At 46.0% G+C, this 27,194-nt stretch overlaps 1 protein-coding gene across 1 annotated transcript; it reads right to left on the bottom strand.

The window, feature by feature from the left end:
* Nucleotides 1–213: 213 nt before the first annotated feature.
* Nucleotides 214–25,543, bottom strand: LOC147634897 (ras-related protein RABF2b-like). The gene is made up of 7 exons (XM_086804128.1): nucleotides 25,325–25,543; nucleotides 25,162–25,239; nucleotides 24,683–24,850; nucleotides 19,374–19,422; nucleotides 18,670–18,743; nucleotides 18,480–18,573; nucleotides 214–654 (listed from the first exon to the last, which is right to left on the bottom strand). Exons 1-7 carry the CDS (start codon nucleotides 25,361–25,363, stop codon nucleotides 554–556), a joined length of 603 nt encoding a protein of 200 aa, XP_086660254.1. The 5' UTR covers nucleotides 25,364–25,543; the 3' UTR covers nucleotides 214–553.
* Nucleotides 25,544–27,194: the final 1,651 nt, after the last annotated feature.

The following is a 27,194-nucleotide window of genomic DNA, read 5'->3' as shown; positions in this document are numbered from 1 at the left end:
ACAGGACATCTACAAAGAGCATGGAGGTACACATACATCTTGTGGATTTACGTAGCATAAGTACTACTAACACGAGAGTTGTCACATAATGCAAGCAAGCCACATGACATCACCACAAGAAAATAACCATTCCTCTTCAAGATATTTTGATGATGTTCTTGGGTTTGTTGATGAGTATCCTCTTGGATGGGTAAACAAGTTTTAAGCAGAGAAGTTTGTACTCCTAAAAAAACTCTTATTACAGAACTACAAATTGGGTGTCATACATTTGCAGGTATATCTTTATTCTGCTTGTAGTCAATATCATATGTTTGCATTCAACCATGCATAAGCTACACCTCAGAGTGCCACACAGATCCCCATCTCTCCAACACTCACACACTCAGGTTCTCCTCCCTCTCAAGCACAAGCTTCACAACCATCAATCATGTTTTGAAGGCAATGATCTTGGCATCAATGAAAGGTGTGGAGAGATGACCTTTTCCCCCCACAGATCTACACAATAGCATTAAGTACACACAGAAGCGGCTGAAGCCCGCCTGCATTCTTTGCACTAAGAGCAGCACGAACTCTTCGTGGCTCTGTACATTGGCACATCACTGAGTAGCATTCCACTTGGAGGTTGTACAGGTTGAGCTTTGGGTAGCTTCCTTGCTGCAGCAAAAAATGAAACTAAAAATAATTAATCTTCAACCACAAAATCTCCTAAGATACATGTTGGGAATCAAAAGAGAGGCAGAAGAATGCAAAGTATAATAACACGAATAGACTAAGAAGGTTCTTGTACTTGGAAAAAGGGAGGGTCTGTTTTCAAGGGGTGTTATAGACATGAGGATGCATATCAGCAAGCTTAATAGGCTACGAACATTCATGTACTTACAAGAGCTGCGATACTTCCTGGGTATAGAGGTGATTAGAATCACATGATAGGATTTGGCTTTTGCAAAGGCAGTATGCTTTGGACATGCTGTCCAAGTATGAAATGACAGGGTGTAAGCCAATCTCAGTGCCATTGGAGCAGAATCGTGAGGTTATCTGCAGATACAGGTGATCTCTTGGAGGACCACGAACAGCAAGCTGCCCACAGCAGATGGAATGCCAGAACAGCAGGTGGGAGCAGCGACACTGCATCAATGGGTACCCGGATGTCATGTGCACAGTGTGTATCTACTGTGTGCTACACGCACGCAAGACTAGTTTCGAGGCTTGGGGAAGCTTGGAGCTAGGCAGGCTGATTGACGAGCTGAGTTAGGGATAAACTAACAGACGGGCACCCAAGTATGGACGAGCGGGCGCCCAAGTGTGGACGCCCGATGACCGGCCAAGAGCCTATAAAAGGGTGGCCAAGGTTAGTTATTGGGATATAGAGAGTCTCGCGAGTTTGTGAGAGCTCTATGGTCTTGGAGCCTGGATCTAGTGCAGACGTGCACCTGCTTTACGCAGCCGAGGCCGGCAGCGATCTCGAGGCCCGCGAGGGTAGCTTCGTGGCGGTATGGGACGTCGCGAGGAGGAGATTGGTCGGTGCGTCAACCTAGTTAGCTTAGCTCGTGGCTCGGTGGGGACAGCCAAGACTGTGGGCTCGCCCACGACTGTCATGGTTGGGAGGTGAGTCAGACCTGCACCCCCTTGTTGTTTATTCGTTTGTTTGCAGGTTTCGAGTCTCGTACCAGGAACGATCACGAGGAGATCTTGGGGAGTTGACAGTGGTATACGAGCATGCCTCGTGAACGAGCAAGTCGGTAGGTAGAGAAGATGAGGTTGAAGAAAGGTATGTGTTAAAAAAAGCTTGCTGTTTTTTCTGTGCATACTGTTGTTTTCAGATTCAGTATGTGTTTTTCTTCATCAAAGAAACCCATGTTGATGGGAGGTGGTAGTCTAAGAAGGGTTGTTTGCTTTGCAAAGAAGAGGCATGATTCGTTTGTGCAGTCGCATGAACGTAGAGAGAAAACAGAAATAAAAAAGCAGGTTTGCTTTTCGTTGAACGAGTGAGAGAGAGAGCACGCGTGTGAGAAGGTGGACATGCTGGCGGGTTTGCATGCTGGCGGGTGTTGGAGTGGGCTACCGGCAGCTACAGGCGGGCAGGCGCCTAGGGCTGTCTAGCCAGGCGGCCAGGCCTGCGTAGCCAGGCGGCCAAGCCTGCGTAGCCAGGCGGCTAGCAAGCTGGCAGGCGGCTAGGCTTACGTAGCCACGCCTACGCAGCCTAGTGCAGGCGCCCCGGCCAGGCCAGGCAGGCGCCCAGGCCACGTGGCCTGGTGGCCAGGCTTACACGGGGCTGTCGCAGGCGCGCAGGCTGGCAACAAGGCATCGGCTGAAGCGCAGGTGATGACAACAACCGACGACAGGCGAGGTGGCGCCGGCAGGAAGACTGGCGCAGGTAGCCGAAGATTGACGTCAGCAACGCAGCAACCAACGGCTAATCCAGGAGGGATGAGAAAAAAAAACAAGGAAAGCACTCGTTTTTTTTGGGCTTTCGTTTTTTTTTTTGTTAGTTTAAAAAAAAAAATTTAAAGTTAACCCCCCCCCCTCCAAGGTTTAAAGGTGTGTATTTTTTTTAAGAAAATAGAATATATATATATATATATATATATATATATAAACACAAAAGCAAAAGCTAAAGATAGCTTTTGGGGATTTTTAGCTTTTGGGGAAACCTTTATAAACCCCTTAAGTGGGCTTCTTGCCACACATCTCTCAAGTTTTCAAGCTCTCAAGCTCCCTCGCACTTTTATTGTGCAAAGATCGAATTTTCTCTCCACTTGCCCTCTTCACGATGTCGACCCAAGAATCAGAGTTGGAGCCTCTTGTTGAATGCGAAGGCTTGCCGGCTACTACGGAAGATACCGATGCCGATCTTTTTAACGATTATGTGTCAAAATCAGATTTCCAAGAGTTCAAAGTAGCTCTCGAAGCTTCTTCAACGGAACGTAAGGCACAAATCGCAGCCCAGATGCAAGCTTTGCAAAACTCCATCGCTCTTTTGACCACTACCCTCTCTACTCTATCGGGTATGGATACCTTGGATTCTGCTTTAGGCCCCAACATTACTCCGGAACCGTTCGGGGGCGAGCAAAAGCAGCGCACCAAGGAGATCGTGGACACGTGGCTACATAAGTGGCAAGTTCACCTTCAGTTTCATCCATATGATGATGGAAAAAAGATCCAATTAGCAGCAGGTTTCCTCTCCGGCAAAGCTTTGCTTTGGTGGAAGGAACTCAACCCTAAGCCAACGACTTGGGCACAATTCGAAGACGTCTTCAAGAAGGAATTCCTCAAGAAAGAGGATGATTATGATGCTGTTGCCCGGTTTTCAGCTTTGACCATGACCTCGCAGCATGTCATGTGCACAGTGTGTATCTACCGTGTGCTATACGCATGCAAGACTAGTTTCGAGGCTTGGGGAAGCTTGGAACTAGGCAGGCTGATTGACGAGCTGAGTTAGGGAAATACTAACGGGCGGGCACCCAAGTATGGACGGGCGGGCGGCCAAGTGTGGACGCCCGATGACCAGCCAAGAGCCTATAAAAGGGTGGCCAAGGTTAGTTATTATATTATAGAGAGTCTCGCGAGTTTGTGAGAGCTCTATGGTCTTGGAGCCTGGATCTAGTGCAGACCTGCACCTGCTTTATGCAGCCGAGGCCGGCAGCAGTCTCGAGGCCCACGAGGGCAGCTTCGTGGCGGTATGGGACGTCGCGAGGAGGAGATTGGTCGGTACGTCAACCTAGTTAGCTCAGCTCGTGGCTCGGTGGGGACAGCCAAGACTGTGGGCTTGCCCACGGCTGTCATGGTTGGGAGGTGAGTCAGGCCTGCACCCCCTTGCTTGTTTGTTTGTTCGTTTGTTTGCAGGATTCGAGTTTCGAACCAAGATCGATCACGAGGGGAAACGTGGGGATTTGACAGTGGTATCAGAGCATACCTCGTGAACGAGCAAGTCGGTAGGTAGAGAAGAAGAGGTCGAAGAACGGTATGTGTAAAAAAAGCTTGCTGTTTTTTCTGTGCATACTGCAGTTTTCAGTTTGGTATGTGTTTTTCCTTTATCAAAGAAACCCATGTTGATGATGGGAGATGGTAGTTTTGGTAGGGTTGATTGCTTTTGCAAAGAAGAGGCCTGTTTTGTTGTGCATACGCATAAACTGCAGGGAGAGAAACAAAAAAAACGAAAAAGCAAGTTTGCTTTTCGTTGATTGAACGCGAGAGAGAGAGAGAGAGAGAGAGAGAGAGAGAAAGAAGCGGTTGTGGCATGCTAGTCGAACGCTGGTGAGCATGCGATTGGTAGTCGAGTCTGTGCAGTCGATAAAGCTGGCAGTCAGTGTGCGAGGGCAGCCGTGCTGGCAGGCGTATTTGGCTCTATTTACAGGCCAGCAGGCCTGCGTAGCCAAGCGAGCCCAGGCGGCCAGGCAGCCAAGCCACATAGGCGCCTAGGCTACGCCAGGCGGGCTGGTACCGACGCCAGGCGGGCAGCGCCCAGGCCTACGCAGGCGCCCAGCCAGGCCCTGTAGGCGGCCCAGGGCAGGAATCACATCCGGCTGGCACAGGCGCAGCTAGTGCGAAAGTTCTGGCACGCCGGCAGCAGTGATGACAGCAACGACGGCCAGCTCTCCACGTCAGCAGACAGCATCCGGCTAATCCAGGAGGGAAGCGAAAAAACAAAACGCAAGGAAAGCATTTCGTTATTTTTTATGCTTTCGTTTTTTGTTTTTTTAGGGGAGTTTAAAATATTTAAATTTTAAAAGAACCCCCTCTCTAAGGTTTCCAAGGTGTTTATTTTTTTTAAAGAACAAAGAATATATATATCCATATATATATATATATATATATATATTTATTCCACAAAAAAAACACAAGAGCTAAAGCAAAAGCTAAGCCTAGCTTTTCGAGATTTTTTGGCTTTTGGGAAACCTTTATAAACCCCTCACGTGGGCTTCTTGCCACACATCTCTCGAGTTCTCAAGTTCTCAAGTTTTCAAGCTCTCAAGCTCTCAAGTTCCCGTGCACTTTTGTTGTGCAAAGATCAAATTTTCTCTCTACGTACCCTCTTCACAATGTCGACCCAAGAATCAGAGTTGGAGCCCCTCGTGGAACGCGAAGGCTTGCCGGCTACGGAAGGAACCGATGCCGATCTTTTTGACGATTTTGTGTCAAAATCAGATTTCCAAGAGTTTAAAGTAGCTCTCGAAGCTTCTTCGTCGGAACGTCAGGCACAAATCGCAGCCCAGATGCAAGCTTTAAAAAACTCCATCGCTCTATTGACCACTACTCTCTCTACTTTCTCGGGGATGGATACCTTGGCTTCAGCTTTAGGCCCCAACATTACTCCGGAACCGTTCGGGGACGAGCAAAAGCAGAGAACCAAGGAGATCGTGGACACTTGGCTACACAAGTGGCAAGTTCACTTTGAGTTTCATCCATATGATGATGGAAAAAGGATCCAGTTAGCAGCAGGTTTCCTGTCCGGCAAAGCTTTGCTTTGGTGGAAGGAATTGAACCCCTGTCAAATCCCCACGGATCCCCTCGTGATCGATCTTGGTTCGAAATCGAATCCTGCAAACAAACGAACAACAAACAAGCAAGGGGGTGCAGGCCTGACTCACCTCCCAACCATGACAGCCGTGGGCAAGCCCACAGTTTTGGCTGTCCCCACCGAGCCACGAGCTGAGCTAACTAGGTTGAAGTACCGACCAATCTCCTCCTCGTGACGTCCCATACCGCCACGAAGCTGACCTCGCAGGCCTCGAGATTGCTGCCGGCCTCGGCTGCATAAAGCAGGTGCACGTCTGCACTAGATCCAGGCTCCAAGACCATAGAGCTCCCACAAACTCGCGAGACTCTCTATAATATAATAACTAACCTTGGCCACCCTTTTATAGGCTCTTGGCCGGTCATCGGGCGTCCACACTTGGCCGCCCGCCCGTCCATACTTGGGTGCCCGCCCGTTAGTATATCCCTAACTCAGCTCGTCAATCAGCCTGCCTAGTTCCAAGCTTCCCCAAGCCTCGAAACTAGTCTTGCATGCGTATAGCACACGGTAGATACCCACTGTGCACATGATATACTCCCCTTCCTCTAAGAGCTCACTCCTGAGCTCACTAAAAAGCCAGGGTAATCTCTCTGAAGAGAAGTCAATGTCTCCCATGTAGCGTCCTCCTCAACACGATCCTTCCACTTGATCTTGTATTCCGTGATAAGCGTATGACGCAATCTTCGTTCACGAAAGCCAAGAATCTTTTCAGGTTCGTGCGGAACAAATGTCATGTCCTGGACATCTATGATTTCTTGAGGAGTAACTAACTGATCTGCTCCACCCAGTACTTCCTTAAGTCTACTGACATGAAATACAGGATGAACTTTCACATGAGAAGGCAAATCCAATTCATATGCAACTAAACCAATCCGTCGTGTAACACGAAATGGTCCACAGTATCTAGGGGATAATTTCGGAAATCTACCTGTCCGTAAAGTCTCGAAATCTTTCGGAACTCGCAAATACACCATCGTTCCTTCAGAGAACTCTCTAGGTGAACGATGTCTATTAGAATAAAACCTGTCTCGGTCTTGAGCACTTCTAATAGATTCCTTTGCAACTTGTAACATTTCCTGCACATCTTGCAAAAAATTACGTGCTGCATCATGCTTAAGTCCTGAGAATCCTACTGTAACAGCTGATCTAGGTTGAAAACTGTACATAAGCATGAAAGGACTAAACCCTGTACTCGTATGCTTAGTACTGTTATATGCAAATTCTAACATAGGAAGATAATCCTCCCATGAACTCTGTCTTTTGGATACATATGCTCGAAGCATATCCTCCAAAATCTGATTCACTCTTTCAGTCTGGCCATCAGATTGAGGATGATCTCAGGAACTCATATTCAAAGTTGTTTCCAACTTCTCAAAAACAAGTTTCCAAAATTCACTCGTAAACTTAGAGTCCCTATCACTGACTATGTCCTGCGGTAACCCGTACAGTCTAAACAATTGCTCGATAAACTGCCGAGCTAATTGCGTAGCTGTAATAGTCTTCCGGGTCGGTAAAAATCTAGCCATTTTTGTCAAGCGATCTACCACAACCCAAATAGAATCATGGCCTTGATGTGTTCTTGGCAATCCGGTAATAAAATCCATGGAAATACTTTCCCATTTATTACCTGGGATTTGCAAAGGATGCAACAACCCAGCCTGTCTAAAGCGTTCAGCTTTATTTGCCTGACAAATCTGACACTTGAGAACATAATCTTCTACATACCCTTTCATCTTCGGCCAATAAAAAGTGTGTTTCACTAACGATAGTGTCCTGTGTACCCCAGGGTGTCCAGCAGAAGGGGCGTCGTGACACTCCTTAAGAATCTTGGACCTAATGTCCGGGATCTGTGTGGCACAAATTTTGCCATTACGGAACAGTAAACCATTCCGAATCATCCACTGGCCTCCTGCAGCCTGAATAGTAGACTGCTCAGTCACCGAGTCTTGGTCAATCAATGAGCTCCCGTCCTGGATCTTCTGCCAAAATGGACCAAAATAACTATCAGTCCTGCAAAGCCCTCTCAATGACTGAAATAAGTCAGTAGAAATCTCGATGAACGACAAAGTATTCACCTCTCTAATCCGACTAAGCGCATCTGCAATACTATTCATGGACCCTTTCTGATAACGGATCTCAAAATCAAAATCTTGCATTAACTCTGCCCAACGAGCTTTCCTGCCTCTCAAATCATCCGCATCACACACATACTTGATTGACTGATGATCAGTCAATACCACAAACTTGGAGCCATATAAATAATGTCTCCAAACCTTGAGAGCATGAATCACAGCATAAAGCTCCTTCTCAAGGGTTGGCCAACGAGATTGAGTGTCGTCTAGCTTTTTACTTTCAAAAGCAACCGGTCTACCATCTTGAAATAAAGCAGCCCCGATAGCATAGTCACTGGCATCAGTTTCAAGAACATAAGGCCGACTAGGATCAGGCAATGCTAAGATAGGTGCTTCCTTGACTTTATCTTTCAAAAGTCTGAAGGCCATATCCAAATCGTTATTCCAAGTGATAGGCTGATTGGACTTACGTCCACGACCTTTCAATAAGTCGGTCATCGGTAGTGTGAGCTGAGAGTACTCCCGTACAGATTTCCGAAGAAAAACAACAAAACCGAGAAAAGAACGAAGTTGTTTCACTGTTCGTGGTATAGGCCAGTCCAAAACCTTCTGAACTCGGTCATAGTCAATGCTCAATCCATCTCTAGTGATCTTGTGTTCCAAGTAAATGATGTCGGTCATAAAGAACTCACATTTACTCAATTTAGCATATAGTCAATTCTGTCTTAAAATAGATAAGACAATCGTGAGGTGTCTGACATGATCCTCAAGAGTACGACTATAAATCAAAATATCATCCAGGAACACCACCACAAATTTCCCCAAATGTTCACGAAAAAGATCGTTCATCATTTGCTGGAAAGTGGCTGGAGCATTGGTTAACCCAAAAGGTAATACGAGAAACTCGTAATGGCCATACCTAGTCCGAAAGGCTGTTCTTTCGACATGCCTTTCATGAATACGTATCTGGTGATAGCCAGTACGCAAATCTATCTTCGTGAAATATTTCGCTCCTGCTAACCGGTCAATTAGGTCATCTGATCTAGGGACTCGGGAGAGGATAACGGTTCTTAATGGTCAGCTTGTTCAAACTTTTGTAATCTATACACCTTCTCCAAGTATTGTCCTTCTTTCTCCTAAGCAACACAGGTGCACCCCAAGGTGATTTACTTGGACGGATCTGGTCCATCCTCAAATAATCTTCGAGTTGTTTAGCCAACTCATCTTCCTCAGCTTGGCTCATCCTATAAGGTGGAATACTCACAGGATGAGCACCAGGGATCAAGTCAATACGATGATCTACTGCCCGTTCAGGTGGTAAACCCGATGGCAATTCCTTAGGAAATACGTCTTGAAACGAATCAAGTATCTTCTGTAATTCTTTCTTAATTCATTCACATCCAACGAAGGGATGAGAAAAGAAGAAAGTGGAATCAAGACACAATGGAAAGTGGTATACAAAGCAGAATTCATTATATTTCCAAAATCAATTGTATTTACAAGAGGTCCCTGAGAGGGATGGATACAATCACCTAAAATACTATACTTGGTGTCCCTATGCTGAAAAGAAAAAATATGACTAGACCAATCTATCTGGACGTCAAGAGTCTTAAACCACTCAATCCCTAATAACAAGTCTACATTTTCCAGATGCATGGCATAGCATTCCAAAGTATCTTTGTAGTCCTGAATCTGGATTGGAAGCATCTCCACCTTGCGATCCCAAACTTGTCTGCCCGCAGGTAGACGTACCTCATAGGTATGGTCGCTGAGTGTCGTATCAAGCCTCAATTTCTGCCCAAGTTTGTAGTTAACAAAGTTATGCGAACTGCCAGGGTCTAACAGAATGTGAATTTTATGGCCATTCACTTCTCCATAAACTCGGAGAAGATCGTGCATGCCAAAGACTTTAGAATTGAACAGACAATCAGAACAAGTACTAGGGCGAGAAAGTACAGTAATTGACGTACCTGTCAAAGACAACTGGTTAGCTGCCTTTGGTTTGGGTCTTGCGTTTGACTTGGTAAACTATTGCTTCGGGCACTCATTACGCATGTGTCCTTTTTCTTCGCAGATAAAACAACGTCCTTCCTTCTTGAGCTTCAAAGCCGTAAGGAGTCGTTTCTTCTTCGCTGGTGTCGAACTTGTATTCTTCGAAGGTTGGTCCGAAGACTTGCCTTCAGTCGTGTTAGCCATAGGTGCAGAGAACTTTCTTTTATGCTTGTTCCCCTGCTCGGTAACGGGTTTCGACTTGGAAGAGACCATCGTATCATCATAGATACGAGCTGAATGGATAGCCTCGTCCAAAGTTTTACATTTGTTATTTTTAACCTGTAATCGGTACGAGTCGTAAACCAGCTACGAAAAACCCCAAAAGAGTAGTCGGGTGCTCATCCTGTCAATATTCCACCTTATAGGATGAGCCAAGCTGAGGAAGATGAGTTGGCTAAACAACTCGCAGATTATTTGAGGATGGGCCAGATCCGTCCAAGTAAATCACCTTGGGGTGCACCTGTGTTGCTTAGGAGAAAGAAGGACAATACTTGGAGAATGTGTATAGATTACAAAAGATTGAACAAGCTGACAATTAAGAACCGTTATCCTCTCCCTAGATCAGATGACCTAATTGACCGGTTAGCAGGAGCGAAATATTTCACGAAGATAGATTTGCGTACTGGCTATCACCAGATACGTATTCATGAAAGGCATGTCGAAAGAACAGCCTTTCGGACTAGGTATGGCCATTACGAGTTTCTCGTATTACCTTTTGGGTTAACCAATGCTCCAGCCACTTTCCATCAAATGATGAACGATCTTTTTCGTGAACATTTGGGAAAATTTGTGGTGGTGTTTCTGGATGATATTTTGATATGTAGCCGTACTCTTGAGGATCATGTCAGACACCTCACGATAGTCTTATCTATTTTAAGACAGAATCGACTATATGCTAAGTTGAGCAAATGTGAGTTCTTTATGACCGACATCATTTACTTGGGACACAAGATCACTAGAGATGGATTGAGCATTGACTATGACCGAGTTCAGAAGGTTTTGCACTGGCCTATACCACGAACAGTGAAACAACTTCGTTCTTTTCTCGGTTTTGTTGTATTTGAGAGGAAGGAAAGCTCGTTGGGCAGAGTTAATGCAAGATTTTGATTTTGAGATCCGTTATCGGAAAGGGTCCATGAATAGTATTGCAGATGCGCTTAGTCGGATTAGAGAGGTGAATACTTTGTCGTTCACCGAGATTTCTACTGACTTATTTCAGTCATTGAGAGGGCTTTGCATGACTGATAGTTATTTTGGTCCATTTTGGCAGAAGATCCAGGACGGGAGCTCATTGATTGACCAAGACTCGGTGACTGAGCAGTCTACTATTCAGGCTGCAGGATCGGAATGGTTTACTGTTCCGTAATGGCAAAATTTGTGTGCCACAGATCTCGGACATTAGGTGCAAGATTCTTAAGGAGTGTCACGACGCCCCTTCTGTTGGACACCCTAGGGTACACAGGACACTATCATTAGTGAAACACACTTTTTATTGGCCGAAGATGAAAGCGTATGTAGAAGATTATGTTCTCAAGTGTCAGATTTGTCAGGCAAATAAAGCTGAACGCTTTAGACAGGCTGGGTTGTTGCATCCTTTGCAAATCCCAGGTAATAAATGGGAAAGTATTTCCATGGATTTTATTACCGGATTGCCAAGAACACATCAAGGCCATGATTCTATTTGGGTTGTGGTAGATCGCTTGACAAAAATGGCTAGATTTTTACCGACCCGGAAGACTATTACAGCTACGCAATTAGCTCGGCAGTTTATCGAGCAATTGTTTAGACTGTACGGGTTACCGCAGGACATAGTCAGTGATAGGGACTCTAAGTTTACGAGTGAATTTTGGAAACTTGTTTTTGAGAAGTTGGAAACAACTTTGAATTTGAGTTCCTCAGATCATCCTCAATCTGATGGCCAGACTGAAAGAGTGAATCAGATTTTGGGAGGATATGCTTCGAGCATATGTATCCAAAAGACAGAGTTCATGGGAGGATTATCTTCCTATGTTAGAATTTGCATATAACAGTACTAAGCATACGAGTACAGGGTTTAGTCCTTTCATGCTTATGTATGGTTTTCAACCAAGATCACCTGTTACAGTAGGATTCTCAGGACTTCAGCATGATGCAGCACGTAATTTTTCGCAAGATATGCAGGAAATGTTACAAGTTGCAAAGGAATCTATTAGAAGTGCTCAAGACCCAGACAGGTTTTATTCTAATAGACATCGTTCACCTAGAGAGTTCTCTGAAGGAACGATGGTGTATTTGCGAGTTCCGAAAGATTCCGAGACTTTACGGACAGGTAGATCTCTGAAATTATCCCCTAGATACTGTGGACCATTTCATGTTACACGACAGATTGGTTCAGTTGCATATGAATTGGATTTGCCTTCTCATGTGAAAGTTCATCCTGTATTTCATGTAAGTAGACTTAAGGAAGTACTAGGTGGAGCAGATCAGTTAGTTACTCCTCAAGAAATTATAGATGTCCAGGACATGACATTTGTTCCGCACGAACCTGAAAAGATTCTTGGCTTTCGTGAACGAAGATTGCGTCATACGCTTATCACGGAATACAAGATCAAGTGGAAGGATCGTGTTGAGGAGGACGCTACATGGGAGACATTGACTTCTCTTCAGAGAGATTACCCTGGCTTTTTAGTGAGCTCAGGAGTGAGCTCTTAGAGGAAGGGGAGTATGTCATGTGCACAGTGCGTATCTACCGTGTGCTATACGCATGCAAGACTAGTTTCGAGGCTTGGGGAAGCTTGGAACTAGGCAGGCTGATTGACGAGCTGAGTTAGGGAAATACTAACGGGCGGGCACCCAAGTATGGACGGACGGGCGGCCAAGTGTGGACGCCCGATGATCGGCCAAGAGCCTATAAAAGGGTGGCCAAGGTTAGTTATTGGATATAGAGAGTCTCGCGAGTTTGTGAGAGCTCTATGGTCTTGGAGCCTGGATCTAGTGCAGACCTGCACCTGCTTTATGCAGCCGAGGCCGGCAGCAGTCTCGAGGCCCGCGAGGGCAACTTCGTGGCGGTATGGGACGTCGCGAGGAGGAGATTGGTCGGTACGTCAACCTAGTTAGCTCAGCTCGTGGCTCGGTGGGGACAGCCAAGACTGTGGGCTTGCCCACGGCTGTCATGGTTGGGAGGTGAGTCAAGCATGCACCCCCTTGCTTGTTTGTTTGTTCGTTTGTTTGCAGGATTCGAGTTTCAAACCAAGATCGATCACGAGGGGATCCGTGGGGATTTGACACAGCACCTCACTTATGAGGTCTACCTCCAAAAGTTTAGGGACTTGCAGATGAAAGCTACAAAGATGGATCCCACTACTCTTTTGGGGTTCTTCGTAGCTGGTTTACCAGACTCATATCGTTTACAGGTTAAAAATAACAAATGCAAAACATTCGACGAGGCCATTCATTCAGCTCGTATCTATGATGATACAATGGTCTCTTCCAAGTCGAAACCCGTTACCGAGCAGGGGAACAAGCATAAAAGAAAGTTCTCCGCACCTATGGCTAACACGACGGAAGGAAAGTCTTCAGACCAACCTTCGAAGAATTCCAGTTCGACACCAGCGAAGAAGAAACGACTCCTTAGGACTTTAAAGCTCAAGAAGGAAGGACATTGTTTTATCTGCGAAGAAAAAGGACACATGCATAACGAGTGCCCGAAGCAAAAGGGTGCAAAGACAAATGCAGGACCCAAGCCAAAGGCAGCTAACCAGTTGTCTTTGACAGGTACTATACTTTCTCGCCCTAGTACTTGTTCTGATTGTCTGTTCAATTCTAAAGTATTTGGCTTGCATGATCTTCTCCGAGTTTATGGAGAAGTGAATGGCCATAAGATTCACATTCTTTTAGACCCTGGCAGCTTACACAACTTTGTTAACTACAAACTCGTGCAGAAATTGAGTCTTGATACGACACCCAGCGATCATACCTATGAGGTACGCTTACCTACGGGAAGGCAAGTTTGGGATCGAAAGGTGAAGATGCTTCCAATCCGGATTCAGGACTACAATGATACTCTAGAATGCTATGTAATGCACCTAGAAAATGTAGACTTGTTATTAGGGATTGAGTGGTTTAAGACTCTTCAAGTCCAGATAGATTAGTCTAGTCATATTTTTTCTTTTCAGCATAGGGACACCAAGTATATTATTTTAGGTGATTGTATTCATCCCTCTCAAGGACCTCTTGTAAATACAATTGATTTTGGAAATATAATGGATTCTTCTTTGTATACCGCTTTCCATTTTGTGTATTGATTCCACTTTCTTCCTTTCTCAACCCTTCCTTGGATGTAAATGAATTAAGTGTGTTTGAAAGCAAAGACTTACAGAAGATACTTGATTCGTTTCAAGACGTATTACCTAAGGAACTGCCATCGGGTTTACCACCTGAACGGGCAGTAGATCATCGTATTGACTTGATCCCTGGTGCTCATCCTGTCAGTATTCCACTTTACAGGATGAGCCAAGCCGAGGAAGATAAGTTTTTTTTTTTTTCCGAGAAAAGATCCTTTCATTAGTTATGTAAAAAACGCCCGTAGGGCTACAAAAGAGATCTCTCCTGCTCCTACCAGAGAGAAGAGCAGTGAATACATCATGGCAGCCCGGGAGACTCTCCCTAGGTGCTGCAAAATACAAGCATCAGTCTAAAGGACGGAGCGGCTAAATCATACAATGGGGGGGGGAAAGAGCCAAACAGGTGGCCTGTAGTGCCAACGGGGGGATCCCGTGTGTAGGGTGTAGAACGGGCCGCAGCGCCAAGTGGTATGAAAGGCCTGGCGCCGTAAGATCGCCTCATCCGAGTCTCCCCGGATGCGGTCGTACTGTCCTCGCAGGGTGTGGATCAACTCCTGCCAAATCCCCCGAAGCGGCGACAACGCGAGAAGGAGGGGGGCGGGGCGCTGCTGAAGGGAGGCGGGCGTGAAGAGGCGAAGAGGCGGGGGGCGAACAGGCGGCAGCGGGGGGTGAGGGCGAACAGGCGGCAGCAGGGAGGGAGGGCGAAATGGCGAAGAGGGGAGGGGGGCGAACTGGCGAAGAGGGGGGGGAGGCGCAGCAGCGAGGAAGGAGGGGGGGGCGGCGCAGCAGCGAGGAAGGAGTGGGGGGGCGCAGCGGCGAGCAGAGGGTAGCAAGCGGGGGGCGGAAGGAAAGAAAGGCCGCGAGGAGGGGGGAGGAGCGATGGCGCGCAGAGCAGGGGGAGGCGGGAGCTTCAGCGAGCGAAAAATCCAGAAGTTAGCCGAGGAAGATAAGTTCGCTAAACAACTCGAAGATTATTTAAGGATGGGCCACATCCGTCCAAGTAAATCACCTTGGGGTGCACCTGTGTTGCTTAGGAGAAAGAAGGACAATACCTGGAGAATGTGTATAGATTACAAGAGATTGAACAAGCTGACCATTAAAAACCGTTATCCTCTCCCTAGATCAGATGACCTAATTGACCGGTTAGCATGAGCAAAATATTTCACAAAGATAGATTTACGTACTGGCTATCACCAGATACGTATTCATGAAAGGCATGTCGAAAGAACCGCCTTTCGGACTAGGTATGGCCATTACGAGTTTCTCGTATTACCTTTTGGGTTAACCAATGCTCCAGCCACTTTCCAGCAAATGATGAACGATCTTTTTCGTAAACATTTGGAAAAATTTGTGGTGGTGTTCCTGGATGATATTTTGATATATAGTCGTACTCTTGAGGATCATGTCAGACACCTCACGATTGTATGACACCTCACGATTGTCTGATCTATTTTAAGACAGAATCGACTATATGCTAAGTTAAGTAAATGTGAGTTCTTTATGACCGACATCATTTACTTGGGACACAAGATCACTAGAGATGGATTGAGCATTGACTATGACCGAGTTCAGAAGGTTCTGAACTGACCTATACCGCGAACAGTGAAACAACTTTGTGGTTTTGTAGTTTTTCTTTGGAAATCTGTGCGGGAGTACTCTCAGCTTACACTACCGATGACCGACTTATTGAAAGATCGTGGACGTAAGTCAAATCAGTCTATCACTTGGAATAACGATTTGGATATGGCCTTCAAACTTTTGAAAGATAAAGTCAAGGAAGTACCTATCTTAGCATTACCTGATCCTAGTCGGCCTTATGTTCTTGAAACTGATGCCAGTGACTATGCTATTGGGGCTGCTCTATTTCAAGATGGTACACCGGTTGCTTTTGAAAGTAAAAAGCTAGACGACACTCAATCTCGTTGGCCAACCCTTGAGAAGGAGCTTTATGCTGTGATTCATGCTCTCAAGGTTTGGAGACATTATTTATATGGCTCCAAGTTTGTGGTATTGACTGATCATCAGTCAATCAAGTATGTGTGTGATGCGGATGATTTGAGAGGCAGGAAAGCTCGTTGGGCAAAGTTAATGCAAGATTTTGATTTTGAGATCCGTTATCAGAAAGGGTCCATGAATAGTATTGCAGATGCGCTTAGTCGGATTAGAGAGGTGAATACTTTGTCGTTCACCGAGATTTCTACTGACTTATTTCAGTCATTGAGAGGGCTTTGCAGGACTGATAGTTATTTTGGTCCATTTTGGCAGAAGATCCAGGACGGGAGCTCATTGATTCACCAAGACTCGGTGACTGAGCAGTCTACTATTCAGGCTGCAGGAGGCCAGTGGATGATTCGGAATGGTTTACTGTTCCGTAATGGCAAAATTTGTGTGCCACAGATCCCGGACATTAGGTCCAAGATTCTTAAGGAGTGTCACGACGCCCCTTCTGCTGGACACCCTGGGGTACACAGGACACTATCGTTAGTGAAACACACTTTTTATTGGCCGAAGATGAAAGGGTATGTAGAAGATTATGTTCTCAAGTGTCAAATTTGTCACGCAAATAAAGCTGAACGCTTTAGACAGGCTGGGTTGTTGCATCCTTTGCAAATCCCAGGTAATAAATGGGAAAGTATTTCCATGGATTTTATTACCGGATTGCCACGAATACATCAAGGCCACAATTCTATTTGGGTTGTGGTAGATCGCTTGACAAAAATGGCTAGATTTTTACCGACCCGGAAGACTATTACAGCTACGCAATTAGCACGGCAGTTTATCGAGCAATTGTTTAGACTGTACGGGTTACCGCAGGACATAGTCAGTGACAGGGACTCTAAGTTTACGAGTGAATTTTGGAAACTTGTTTTTGAGAAGTTGGAAACAACTTTGAATTTGAGTTCCTCAGATCATCCTCAATCTAATGGCCAGACTGAAAGAGTGAATCAGATTTTCGAGGATATGCTTCGAGCATATGTATCCAAAATTCAGAGTTCATGGGAGGATTATCTTCCTATGTTAGAATTTGCATATAATAGTACTAAGCATAGGAGTACAGGTTTTAGTCCTTTCATGCTTATGTATGGTTTTCAACCTAGATCACCTGTTACAGTAGGATTCTCAGGACTTAAGCATGATGCAGCACGTAATTTTTTGCAAGATATGCAGGAAATGTTACAAGTTGCAAAGGAATCTATTAGAAATGCTCAAGACCGAGACAGATTTTATTCTAATAGACATCGTTCACCCAGACAGTTCTCTGAAGGAACGATGGTGTATTTGCGAGTTTCGAAAGATTCCGAGACTTTACAGACAGGTCGATCTCCGAAATTATCCCCTAGATACTGTGGACCATTTCGTGTTACACGACGGATTGGTTCAGTTGCATATGAATTGGATTTGCCTTCTCATGTGAAAGTTCATCTTGTATTTCATGTCAATAGACTTAAGGAAGTATTGGGTGGAGCAGATCAGTTAGTTACTCCTCAAGAAATTATAGATGTCCAGGACATGACATTTGTTCCGCACGAACCTGAAAAGATTCTTGGCTTTCGTGAACGAAGATTGCGTCATACGCTTATCACGGAATACAAGATCAAGTGGAAGGATCGTGTTGAGGAGGACGCTACATGGGAGACATTGACTACTCTTCAGAGAGATTACCCTGGCTTTTTAGTGAGCTCTTAGAGGAAGGGGAGTATGTCATGTACACAGTGTGTATCTACCGTGTGCTACACGCACGCAAGACTAGTTTCGAGGCTTGGGGAAGCTTGGAGCTAGGCAGGCTGATTGACGAGCTGAGTTAGGGATACACTAACGGACGGGCACCCAAGTATGGACAGGCGGGCGCCCAAGTGTAGACGCCCGATGACCGGCCAAGAGCCTATAAAAGGGTGGCCAAGGTTAGTTATTGGGATATAGAGAGTCTCACGAGTTTGTGAGAGCTCTATGGTCTTGGAGCCTGGATCTAGTGCAGACGTGCACCTGCTTTACGCAGCCGAGGCCGGCAGCGATCTCGAGGCCCGCGAGGGTAGCTTCGTGGCGGTATGGGACGTCGCGAGGAGGAGATTGGTCGGTACGTCAACCTAGTTAGCTCAGCTCATGGCTCGGTGGGGACAGCCAAGACTGTGAGCTCGCCCACGGCTGTCATGGTTGGGAGGTGAGTCAGGCCTGCACCCCCTTGTTGTTTATTTGTTTGTTTGCAGGTTTGGAGTCTCGTACCAGGAATGATCACGAGGAGATCTTGGGGAGTTGACACCGGACAGCAAATATGTGCACCTGGTTGTGGATATGGGCTCACATTGAGACCATGGCCTTGGAAAGACCAAGTTCAGCAATTGTGGGCTGTTGCTAGCAACCACAAAATGAGGTCCTTTACAAAGCCCATAACTTGAAAGCATTACTTAAAATTGCCCCAGAATATTTTCCGGGGAAAAAAAATTGCCCCAAATATTTTCAGGGAAAAAAGGGCCCAAATAAAACAAAACAAAAAGAAAACAACATTCTGGTTTTATATACCAATGTCGTAAAACAACTTGTTCACATTGTGGGCAGTCTTAGCTGATGTCTCCATGAAAAACAGCCCATTTTCTTCAGCATATGCTTGCGCTTCCTGAATACAAAAACCGCTGAGATGATTTGAGAATATGCTTCATTGTAAGAGACAACGACACCCTCTAGAGAAGATCCAAATCATGTTAGAGCTTACCTCTGACTCTACCTTCCTTTTTGAGGCTAGATCAGACTTATTCCCAGCAAGAGCCATCACAAGGTTTGCATTTCCTGCAAGCAACAAGCACAAGCTTAGCTTTTTCTTACCATGCTCAAAGCTTTTAATTTGAATCCTGATTATTCAGACTTGGTAAAATCTAAGCCATCACATTCATGATAATAGATTTCATGGAGCACATTCTTGCTGCGGGTGGGGTTGACGCCCTTTTCTTAGCATATGTACCACAGAAGGAGTAGTGCGAGTCCCAAATAGGTTGATCGTTTATTTCCCTGGCAACATATGGTCACTCACAGGTCAACCACATTCCCAGTCTGCATGTCAAATGCCACCGGGGCTTGTGCTGATATGTCAAGGAACTGCCACCTCCAACAGAACATGCCAGTTCTGCTGAACTGGGGAACAATCAGTCCTGCTAACCTGGCAAATGGTTCCTTGCACTATACACTGCAGCTACTCCAGTAATGAAGATGAAATCAGGGAGCGAGCATAGTTCTTGAATTCAGCACATGTATTCAACTACTCAGTGACCTCAAGATGACGGATTGGTCATACTACATAAGTGATAGTGGCCCAGTATGTAACACTTGATTGGGATGATATTGACAGAGAATAAAGAAACTAATGCATTGTTAGTCAGCGAGACAAAAAGCCCGATATAGAAACAAATAAAGGGGGAACACCTTGTGTCTGAAGCTCTTGTACCCACTTCTTCGCACGCACAAACGAATCCTGCAAAAAAAAACCCTTAACCTTGAGGTAATTCACAAGCAAAACATTGAACCATCTCTGCAATCTTCACAAGACAATGGAATGCATACATTGTCAGAATATGCAGCGGAAATGACAACCAAACTTGGGTAGACAAGAGCAAGTAGACTGCAGAAAATAATCAGCACAAGAAACACAGAGAGATAGGTGTGTAAACTCTTCTCTATACACAAGATCCCGAAAAACTGAATGAGAAAGTGGTGGGGGCTGAGGGGCAATATATACATCTCTATGTGAGCAGTCGGCCAGCTCCAGAAGGTGCCCACGACTGTGAAAAATGCCCACGACTGCTGAAAATAGCAGCCGGCCAGCTACAGATGCCCACGCCTAGTCAGAACAGGTCGGCCAGCAGCCCAGATGCACACGACTGAGGAATGTCCAGTCGGCCAGCATTGGGATGCTCCTGGCATCACCTCGCAGCCCTCCAGCCACTAGGAAAAAATGGGAAAAATAGGGAAAAAATACGGGGAGTGTGGAAAAATGATATACGGGCGGGCACACCCACAACAGAGGCCCTGGTGTATACAAATAGACAGGAGATGACTTCTAACACCCCCTCTCAGCTCCTGGCTGTGTAACCAACCCCAGGGAGCTGGAGTGCCGCCTGAGCGTAGCCTGAGGTAGAGACTTCGTGAAGAGGTCCGCCGCATTGTCCTCCGTCGAACAATAAAGTAGCAAGATGTCACCCGCCAAGATCTTCTCGCGTACAAAGTGATACTGTATCTCTATATGCTTGGTCCGGGCATGGAAAACCGGGTTCCGAGCAATAGCTATACAACTCTGGTTATCACACTGGATGACTGTGGGCTCCCTCTGTGGAAACCCTATCTCGCCTAGCAGCCTCCGCAGCCATACAACCTCACAAGCAGCACCACAAGCAGCCCGATACTCTGCCTCTGTCGAAGAAAGGGCAATAGTTGAGCTGCTTCTTGCTGCTCCAAGAAACTGCTCCTGAGCCGAGGGTAGAAGTGTATCCTGAAGTAGATCTCCTCGTGTCTGGATCTCCTCCCCAATCTGAGTCACTCCAACCTTGGAGCTTGACTCCATTCCCTCCTGTGTAAAAGAGTCCCAGATCCTTCGTACTCTGCAGATACCGCAAGATCCGCAATCCTACGTCCCAATGAGTCTTCAATGGCGTCTGCATAAAAGAGCTCAACAGCCCCACGGAGAAGCTCAAGTCCAATCTGGTGTTCAGCAACCAGATCAATGAACCAACCAACTTCCGGTACTGCGAGGCATCAACTGGCTCACAAGGATCTGTAAACGGTTAACTTTGTGTTCGGGTCCATCGGCGAAGTAATAGGCTTGCAGTTCTCCATCCCAAAGGCCTCAAGCAACTCATGAACATACCGCTGCTGAGAGACGAAAAACCCCCTCTGGGTCTGCCAGATCTCCAATCCCAAGAAGAAGTGGAGTAAGCCTAAGTCGGTCATCTCAAACTCCTTTGACAAGGCAGCCTTTGTCACTCCAATGTGCTCCACATGACCGCCGGTGAGAATGAGATCATCCACATAAAGGATGATGAGTGTGACCATGCCACGTTCCCGAAAGAGATACAGGTTCGGATCTGCAACCGATCTCTGAAATCCAGTCCGAATAAAGAAGGAATCAATCTTCTGATTCCAAGCCCTCGGAGCCTGCTTAAGACCATACAAGGCCTTACGTAACCTGTAAACCATCCCTTCCGATCCTGGAACAATAAAGCCTGGAGGCTGCTCAACGTACACCTCCTCCTGCAGGTCACCATTAAGGAACGCCGATTTTACATCCATCTGGTACACGGGCCACCTCTGAGAAGAAGCAAGGGCAAGAACGGTCCGAATCGTGGTCATCCGCGCTGTCAGTGCAAAGGTATCCTCATAGTCGATGCCTGGCCGCTGAGCATAACCCTTAGCCACGAGCCTGGCTTTGTGTTTGTCCACCGACCCATCAGCCGCGTACTTGGTCTTAAAGACCCATTTGACACCAATGACTGACCGCTTCGACGGCCTCGGTACCAACTCCCAAGTGTTGTTCTTCTCGATGGCGTCAAGTTCCACCTGCATGGCTTTCCTCCAAGTATCCTGTGAAAGGGCTTCCTTTACGGAAGTGGGCTCTTTATCCCGCATGATACGAGACATCAGAGCATAGTTCACCTGAAGAAGCTCCGCCGTGTTGCTTTTATCTCGGACTCGATGTGATCTTCGAGGGCCGTCCTCTGTGGTCCACTCGGAGGGTAGCTCCGTGACACCCGACTCCCGAAGGGTGTCTAACAACCACCTAGGTACTCGAACAGATCGTGGAGCCTCCTGTGTTCGCGGGGTCTCAACTCCAGCTGCGGGCTCAACCTCCTGTGATGACTGAGGTGGATCAACTGGAGTAGTATACTGGGAATCATCATCAGACTCCTCTGGATCTCCAAGAAGTGGCGGCTCCTCGACAGTGGATGCTCGAACATGCTCGTCAAAGACCACATCCCGACTGACAACAAGCGGTTAATGGTATGGACAGCTGTTGCCACAGCCTCACCCCAAAGTGGACGAGGAAGATCACGATGCTCCAACATGGTCCTCGCCATCTCCACCACAGTCCTGTTCTTACGTTCAACAACTCCATTCTCCGAAGGCGATCCAGTATTGGTCAATTCCCTCTTGATGCCATGATCTGCACAAAACCGGAAAAATACAGTCGAGGAGAATTCACCTCCTTTGTCAGCCCTGAGAGTCTTGACCTGGAATCCACTCTTTCTCCACCATCACGTGCCAATCCTTGAACCGAGCAAAAGCCTGGTCCTTCTGTGAAAGAAAGTAGACCCACGTGAATCTGGTACAATCATCAACAAGCAGCATGAAGTAGAGAGATCCTCCCAAGGATGGTATCTGCTGTGGTCCACACAAGTCAGTGTGAATCAACTCCAAAGGTTTCGAAGCCCGCCTGGAAGCCTGCTTCGGAAAGGATTCCCTGTGCTGCTTACCACGTATGCAAGAACTGCAGCGTCCTTGCCTATTACCAACATCTGGCAAGCCAACCACCATCTGGTCCCGGAAGGCGCGCCGCAAAGCATCCACATTTAAGTGGCCAAAACGAAAGTGCCACAAATCTCCGACCTGAGAGCCTGTCAGTGAGGAGAGTGCAGAGAGCTTGTAGATGCCATTCTCCACACCGCCTTCCCAAACAACTTTGCCTGTCTCACGGTCCCTTAGAGCAACTGAATGCTCCTCAAATTCCACCCGAAAGCCAGTCTTGCATACCTCATGCACTGACAAGAGATGAAAGCCCAGAGCAGGGACATAAAGAACACGGGAAGCATGCTTGCCCCTCTTGCCGTCGGGAATAATCTCCATCCGGCCCTCACTATGTATCGGAATAGTGGAGTTATCGCCAATAAAAATACGACCTGACTGCCGTTTCAGATCCAGGAAGAAGTCACGGGATGGAGTCATGTGCCTGGAAGCACCACTGTCGAGAATCCATTCCCGGGTATCCTTTGCGGTGAAGCCAACTGCCTCCTCGCTCGAAGATGATGAAGCATCGGAGTCCACCATCTCCAAGTGCACAAATGCCGGAGTCTTCGCGGCTGAGGCTGAGGAATCAGCACTCTTCCCTGTCTGCTTAGGGCACTTCCTCCAGTAGTGGCCTTTCTCGCCACAATCATTACACGATCTTTCGGCCTTCAGCTTCTCTCGTTCTGGATCAGGCTTCTTCTCAGAAGACTTCTCCGGTGAAGCCTTCCCTTTGCCCTTGTTGGTATTACGGCCTTTCGACCGTTGGCCAGTTAAGGCCTCCGAACCTCCGCCGTGAGGAGGATTCGTGAAACGTTCCTCCTGGTCCAAGACCATTGGCACAAGCTCCTCCCAAGTAATGGTGCTGAGCCTGCCACTCGTGATCAACGAGGAATAGAAAGCGGAATACTGACCAGGCAAGTGGGAAAGTAACGTGATGGCCATATCTTCGGATGATATCTCTTTCCCAGCTTGAAGGACTTCCTGCTGAAGGGCCTGCAGCTTGTTAATGTGTTCCCGCATCGTCGAGGACTTTGCAGGGTTCATAACCCGCATCTGCACTTCCAAGGATATCCGCTTCATGGGTGACACCCTGTTGTACAAAGAAGCCAAGTGCTCCCATATGCCTCTCGCCAGCGTCATGTGCTTCACATGGTTGATCACCTGTGGTGTGCAATTGAGGAATATAAATGACCGGACCCTGGCGTTGACACGGTCCCACATGTGTGCCTGTGCCTCTCGGTCCTTCCTCGTCGATAATAACTCCCCTTCCTCAGCTTCCGGACGTGGCACCCCTATGATAATAAAATCAGCAAGATCATATGACTCCAGAACTGACTCCATCATGACCTTCCAGATGCCGTAATTGGACCCGTCCAACTGACGATCCACTGGGAACGTGGGGAGAGTCGGAATCTTCACGTGCTTCTCAGCCATCTCGAGTAAATCCACCATCTCGGAGAGTAACTTGAAAGGGTGGGTGGGTGGGAAAAATCTGAAAATTTGAAAATATCCAGCCCCTTTGCCCGCCTTCCTCTTGCACCTTCTCTTCTCGTTCAGCCCGAAACAGTCCACCGATCAGCAACCTGTTGCTCCCCCTCTTGCTCAGAAAAACGCCCAAGATCTCTTAGAGCCTAGGGCTCTGATACCATGTCAGAATATGCAGCGGAAATGACAACCAAACTTGGGTAGACGAGAGCAAGTAGACTGCAGAAAATAATCAGCACAAGAAACACAGAGAGATAGGTGTGTAAACTCTTCTCTATACACAAGATCCCGAAAAACTGAATGAGAAAGTGGTGGGGGCTGAGGGGCAATATATACATCTCTATGTGAGCAGTCGGCCAGCTCCAGAAGGTGCCCACGACTGTGAAAAATGCCCACGACTGCTGAAAATAGCAGTCGGCCAGCAGATGCCCACGCCTAGTCAGAACAGGTCGGCCAGCAGCCCAGATGCACACGACTGAGGAATGTCCAGTCGGCCAGCATTGGGATGCTCCTGGCATCACCTGGCAGCCCTCCAACCACTAGGAAAAAATGGGAAAAATAGGGAAAAAATACGGGGAGTGTGGAAAAATGATATACGGGCGGGCACACCCACAACAGAGGCCCTGGTGTATACAAATAGACAGGAGATGACTTCTAACATACATATATATATATATATATATATATATATATATATATATATATATATACAAAATCCAGATGCTAAAAAACTAGTTTTTTGCAATACTTACATTGTTGGTAATATCAAAAACAATAATTGCTGCAGCGGCTCCACGATAATACATGGGGGCCAAGCTATGATACCTTTCCTGTCCAGCTGTATCCCAGATTTCAAATTTTACAGTGGTCTCATTCACGGCCACTGTTTGTGAGAAAAATGCAGCCCCAATTGTGGACTCCTGTGATTCCCGACACCATAGCAAAATAATTAAAATAATTAATTCAGCTCTTTCAGAGCTGAAATGGTTAAGAATTTCATAATACAGATATCATGCCAGAAAATAATATGATATAATTATGTTTTTTTTAAATCCCATCAGCGTTCAGATCGTAAAGATATAAAACCCAAATAGCATTTGATTATTTTTAGCTGGAGGGGGAAAAAAATCAGTAATCAGTTGGGAAAAAAAATCAGTAATCAGTTGGACCTTGTAGATATGGTGCAGTTACTTATTTGACATAAAAATTTCTGCCGGAAAACAATTTGTACCTGGAAATCCTGGAATTGGCCCTTCACAAAACGCAAGACTAGGCTTGATTTTCCGGCTCCCATGTCTCCGAGAAGGACCTTATACAGATGATACTTTTCAATGTTAAAAAGGACCCTCACAAAAATGAAAAACAATGAAGAGAGGTCGAGGGCTTGAGCATACCAGTTTCGCCTGCATGTTGGTGTTGCCGACAGTTGCCATCTCGCCCTAGGGTTTCTCTTTTTCAGAGACTAGGGTCTCCGATCAGATCACGGAGATAAAATTAGGGTTCGATCGGGGGGGAGGGAGAGAGAGAGAGAGAGAGAGAGAGAGAGAGCGTGTTCAGAGGCAAGGCATCGTCTGACTAATCTATATATACACACAATTGACTAATCTTTCATTAGGTCTTGGACTTCAATTTATGAGCCCCACTAGAACCTTGGTTCAAACTCCCACCACCTTTTTTTATTTTAACAATTTGTATTATTTTTTTATGCCGCAGAGTAAGGGTGACCAAAAAAATACTCCCAGCGAACTGAGGTAGTAGGTTGCCGTCATATTGCTGGCCATATGCCTGAATGCAACCTAGATGGCTTGTCGTTTCAATGTAGAATGTAAATTTTGGACCATACAAGCCCAAGCCCTTGCACAAGCTTTGACAGATGTCAAGAGAAAAAAATCATAAAAAAATGAGAGTTTAGAGAGCAGATTAGGCTCCATTAAACACATATTCGTTATATTTATAATTAGGAGACAATTTGTTTAAGCAAAAACATTAAAGACCTTCCAAAAAACAAAATTTAATTTTTCTACAAAATCACATTTTTGGGTAAAACTTGCTAAATCACGATCGTGGTCATGCTTGTGATTATCTTCCCGAGATTCCCATCGCGATTTTTGGGATTACGAGGCCAAAAATAGTAAACCTTATTCTATCTTGATCAACGTGTGATTTTGTAAACACGATAAAAATCAATGTGATTCTACAGTCATGAAAAATTGACGTGATTAAGACTCGCAACGTATGGACAAATCACAGTGTACAAGCACAATGTGATTGTGCAGTCATGTCGTGATCAAGAATCATGGCATACGAATAAATCACGATGTACGAGCAACATGATTCTGCAGTCAGGTAATAATCACGGCGTACGACCATAATCACGATGTGTGAGCAACATGATTCTACAATCACAATGAAATAGGGCGTGATTTTGCAGTCATGAAAAAAATTAACGTGATTATGTAATTATGGCAAATCACAAGAATGATGAGAATGACAGTGTGTGTACGAGAAAATCTGTAAAATCACAAGAATGATGAGAATGACAGTGTGTGTACGAGAAAATCTGTAAAATCACGGCCATGAAAACTCAAACCTGCAATATCACGATGTAAGAACAAGATCAAAAGAAGGTAGATGGTGCCTAAAATAGAAAAAGGGAGTGGAGAGGGGCTGTGGAGAAGCTAGGAGCTTGCACTTTGACTTAACTTCTAGAGGCCTTGTTTTGCACCTAGAAGCCTAATTTTTGTCATCTAGGGGTCTAAACTATTTGCCTTGATGAGTGCTACACTTCTAAATTACTTGCATTTTCTATGAAATATTAATGCAAGTTTAAGTTTAAACTTTGTCACCTGGAGGTATCTCAAAGTCATACGTGACTTTTAGACTAAGGGGTCCTATATGCTAGAAACTTGAGAGAAAAGGGAGATCCTTAGGCAAGAGACTTGTAAGGACAAGGTCAAAAGAGGAAAGAATGGCTAGTTTAGGAGGTCAAAGCTTACCCCTACCCATGCATATGTTTGATTTAGACCTTGAGACCAGCCTTAGGCACCATTGAGACCTATGCCACACATTGAGGCCTCACACTTCTCATGGACTTCATATTTGCATTGGACCAACACATACACATGAGTGCTCCATTAGGTTTGACCAAACCTATGGTAATCTCAATGACACCAATCCTAGGTCCTTTGCATAAAACTAGTTTCAACCCAATCACTTTTCAACCATCCTTGTCCTTTAGTGAACAAATTCTTTCCATGTTGAGAG

The sequence above is a fragment of the Cibotium barometz genome, chromosome 10, assembly GCF_041138505.1.
Source record: "Cibotium barometz isolate CiBa-2024 chromosome 10, ASM4113850v1, whole genome shotgun sequence".
In the NCBI taxonomy this organism is placed as follows: Eukaryota; Viridiplantae; Streptophyta; class Polypodiopsida; order Cyatheales; family Cibotiaceae; genus Cibotium; species Cibotium barometz.
The sequence above is the reverse complement of the archived record's forward strand: the minus strand, read 5'-3'. Positions and strand labels throughout refer to the sequence as shown.

What these genes read in the sequence shown, in the direction of transcription:
- LOC147634897 (XM_086804128.1), bottom strand. Translation starts at nt 25,363, where the DNA reads ATGGCAACTGTCGGCAACACCAACATGCAGGCGAAACTG. An exon ending in TTTTTGATATTACCAACAAT is followed by an intron (nt 19,423 to 24,682) that starts GTAAGTATTGCA and finishes TTTTTTTTGCAG; the next exon opens with GATTCGTTTGTGCGTGCGAA. An exon ending in CAAGTTGTTTTACGACATTG is followed by an intron (nt 655 to 18,479) that starts GTATATAAAACC and finishes TTTTTGCTGCAG; the next exon opens with CAAGGAAGCTACCCAAAGCT.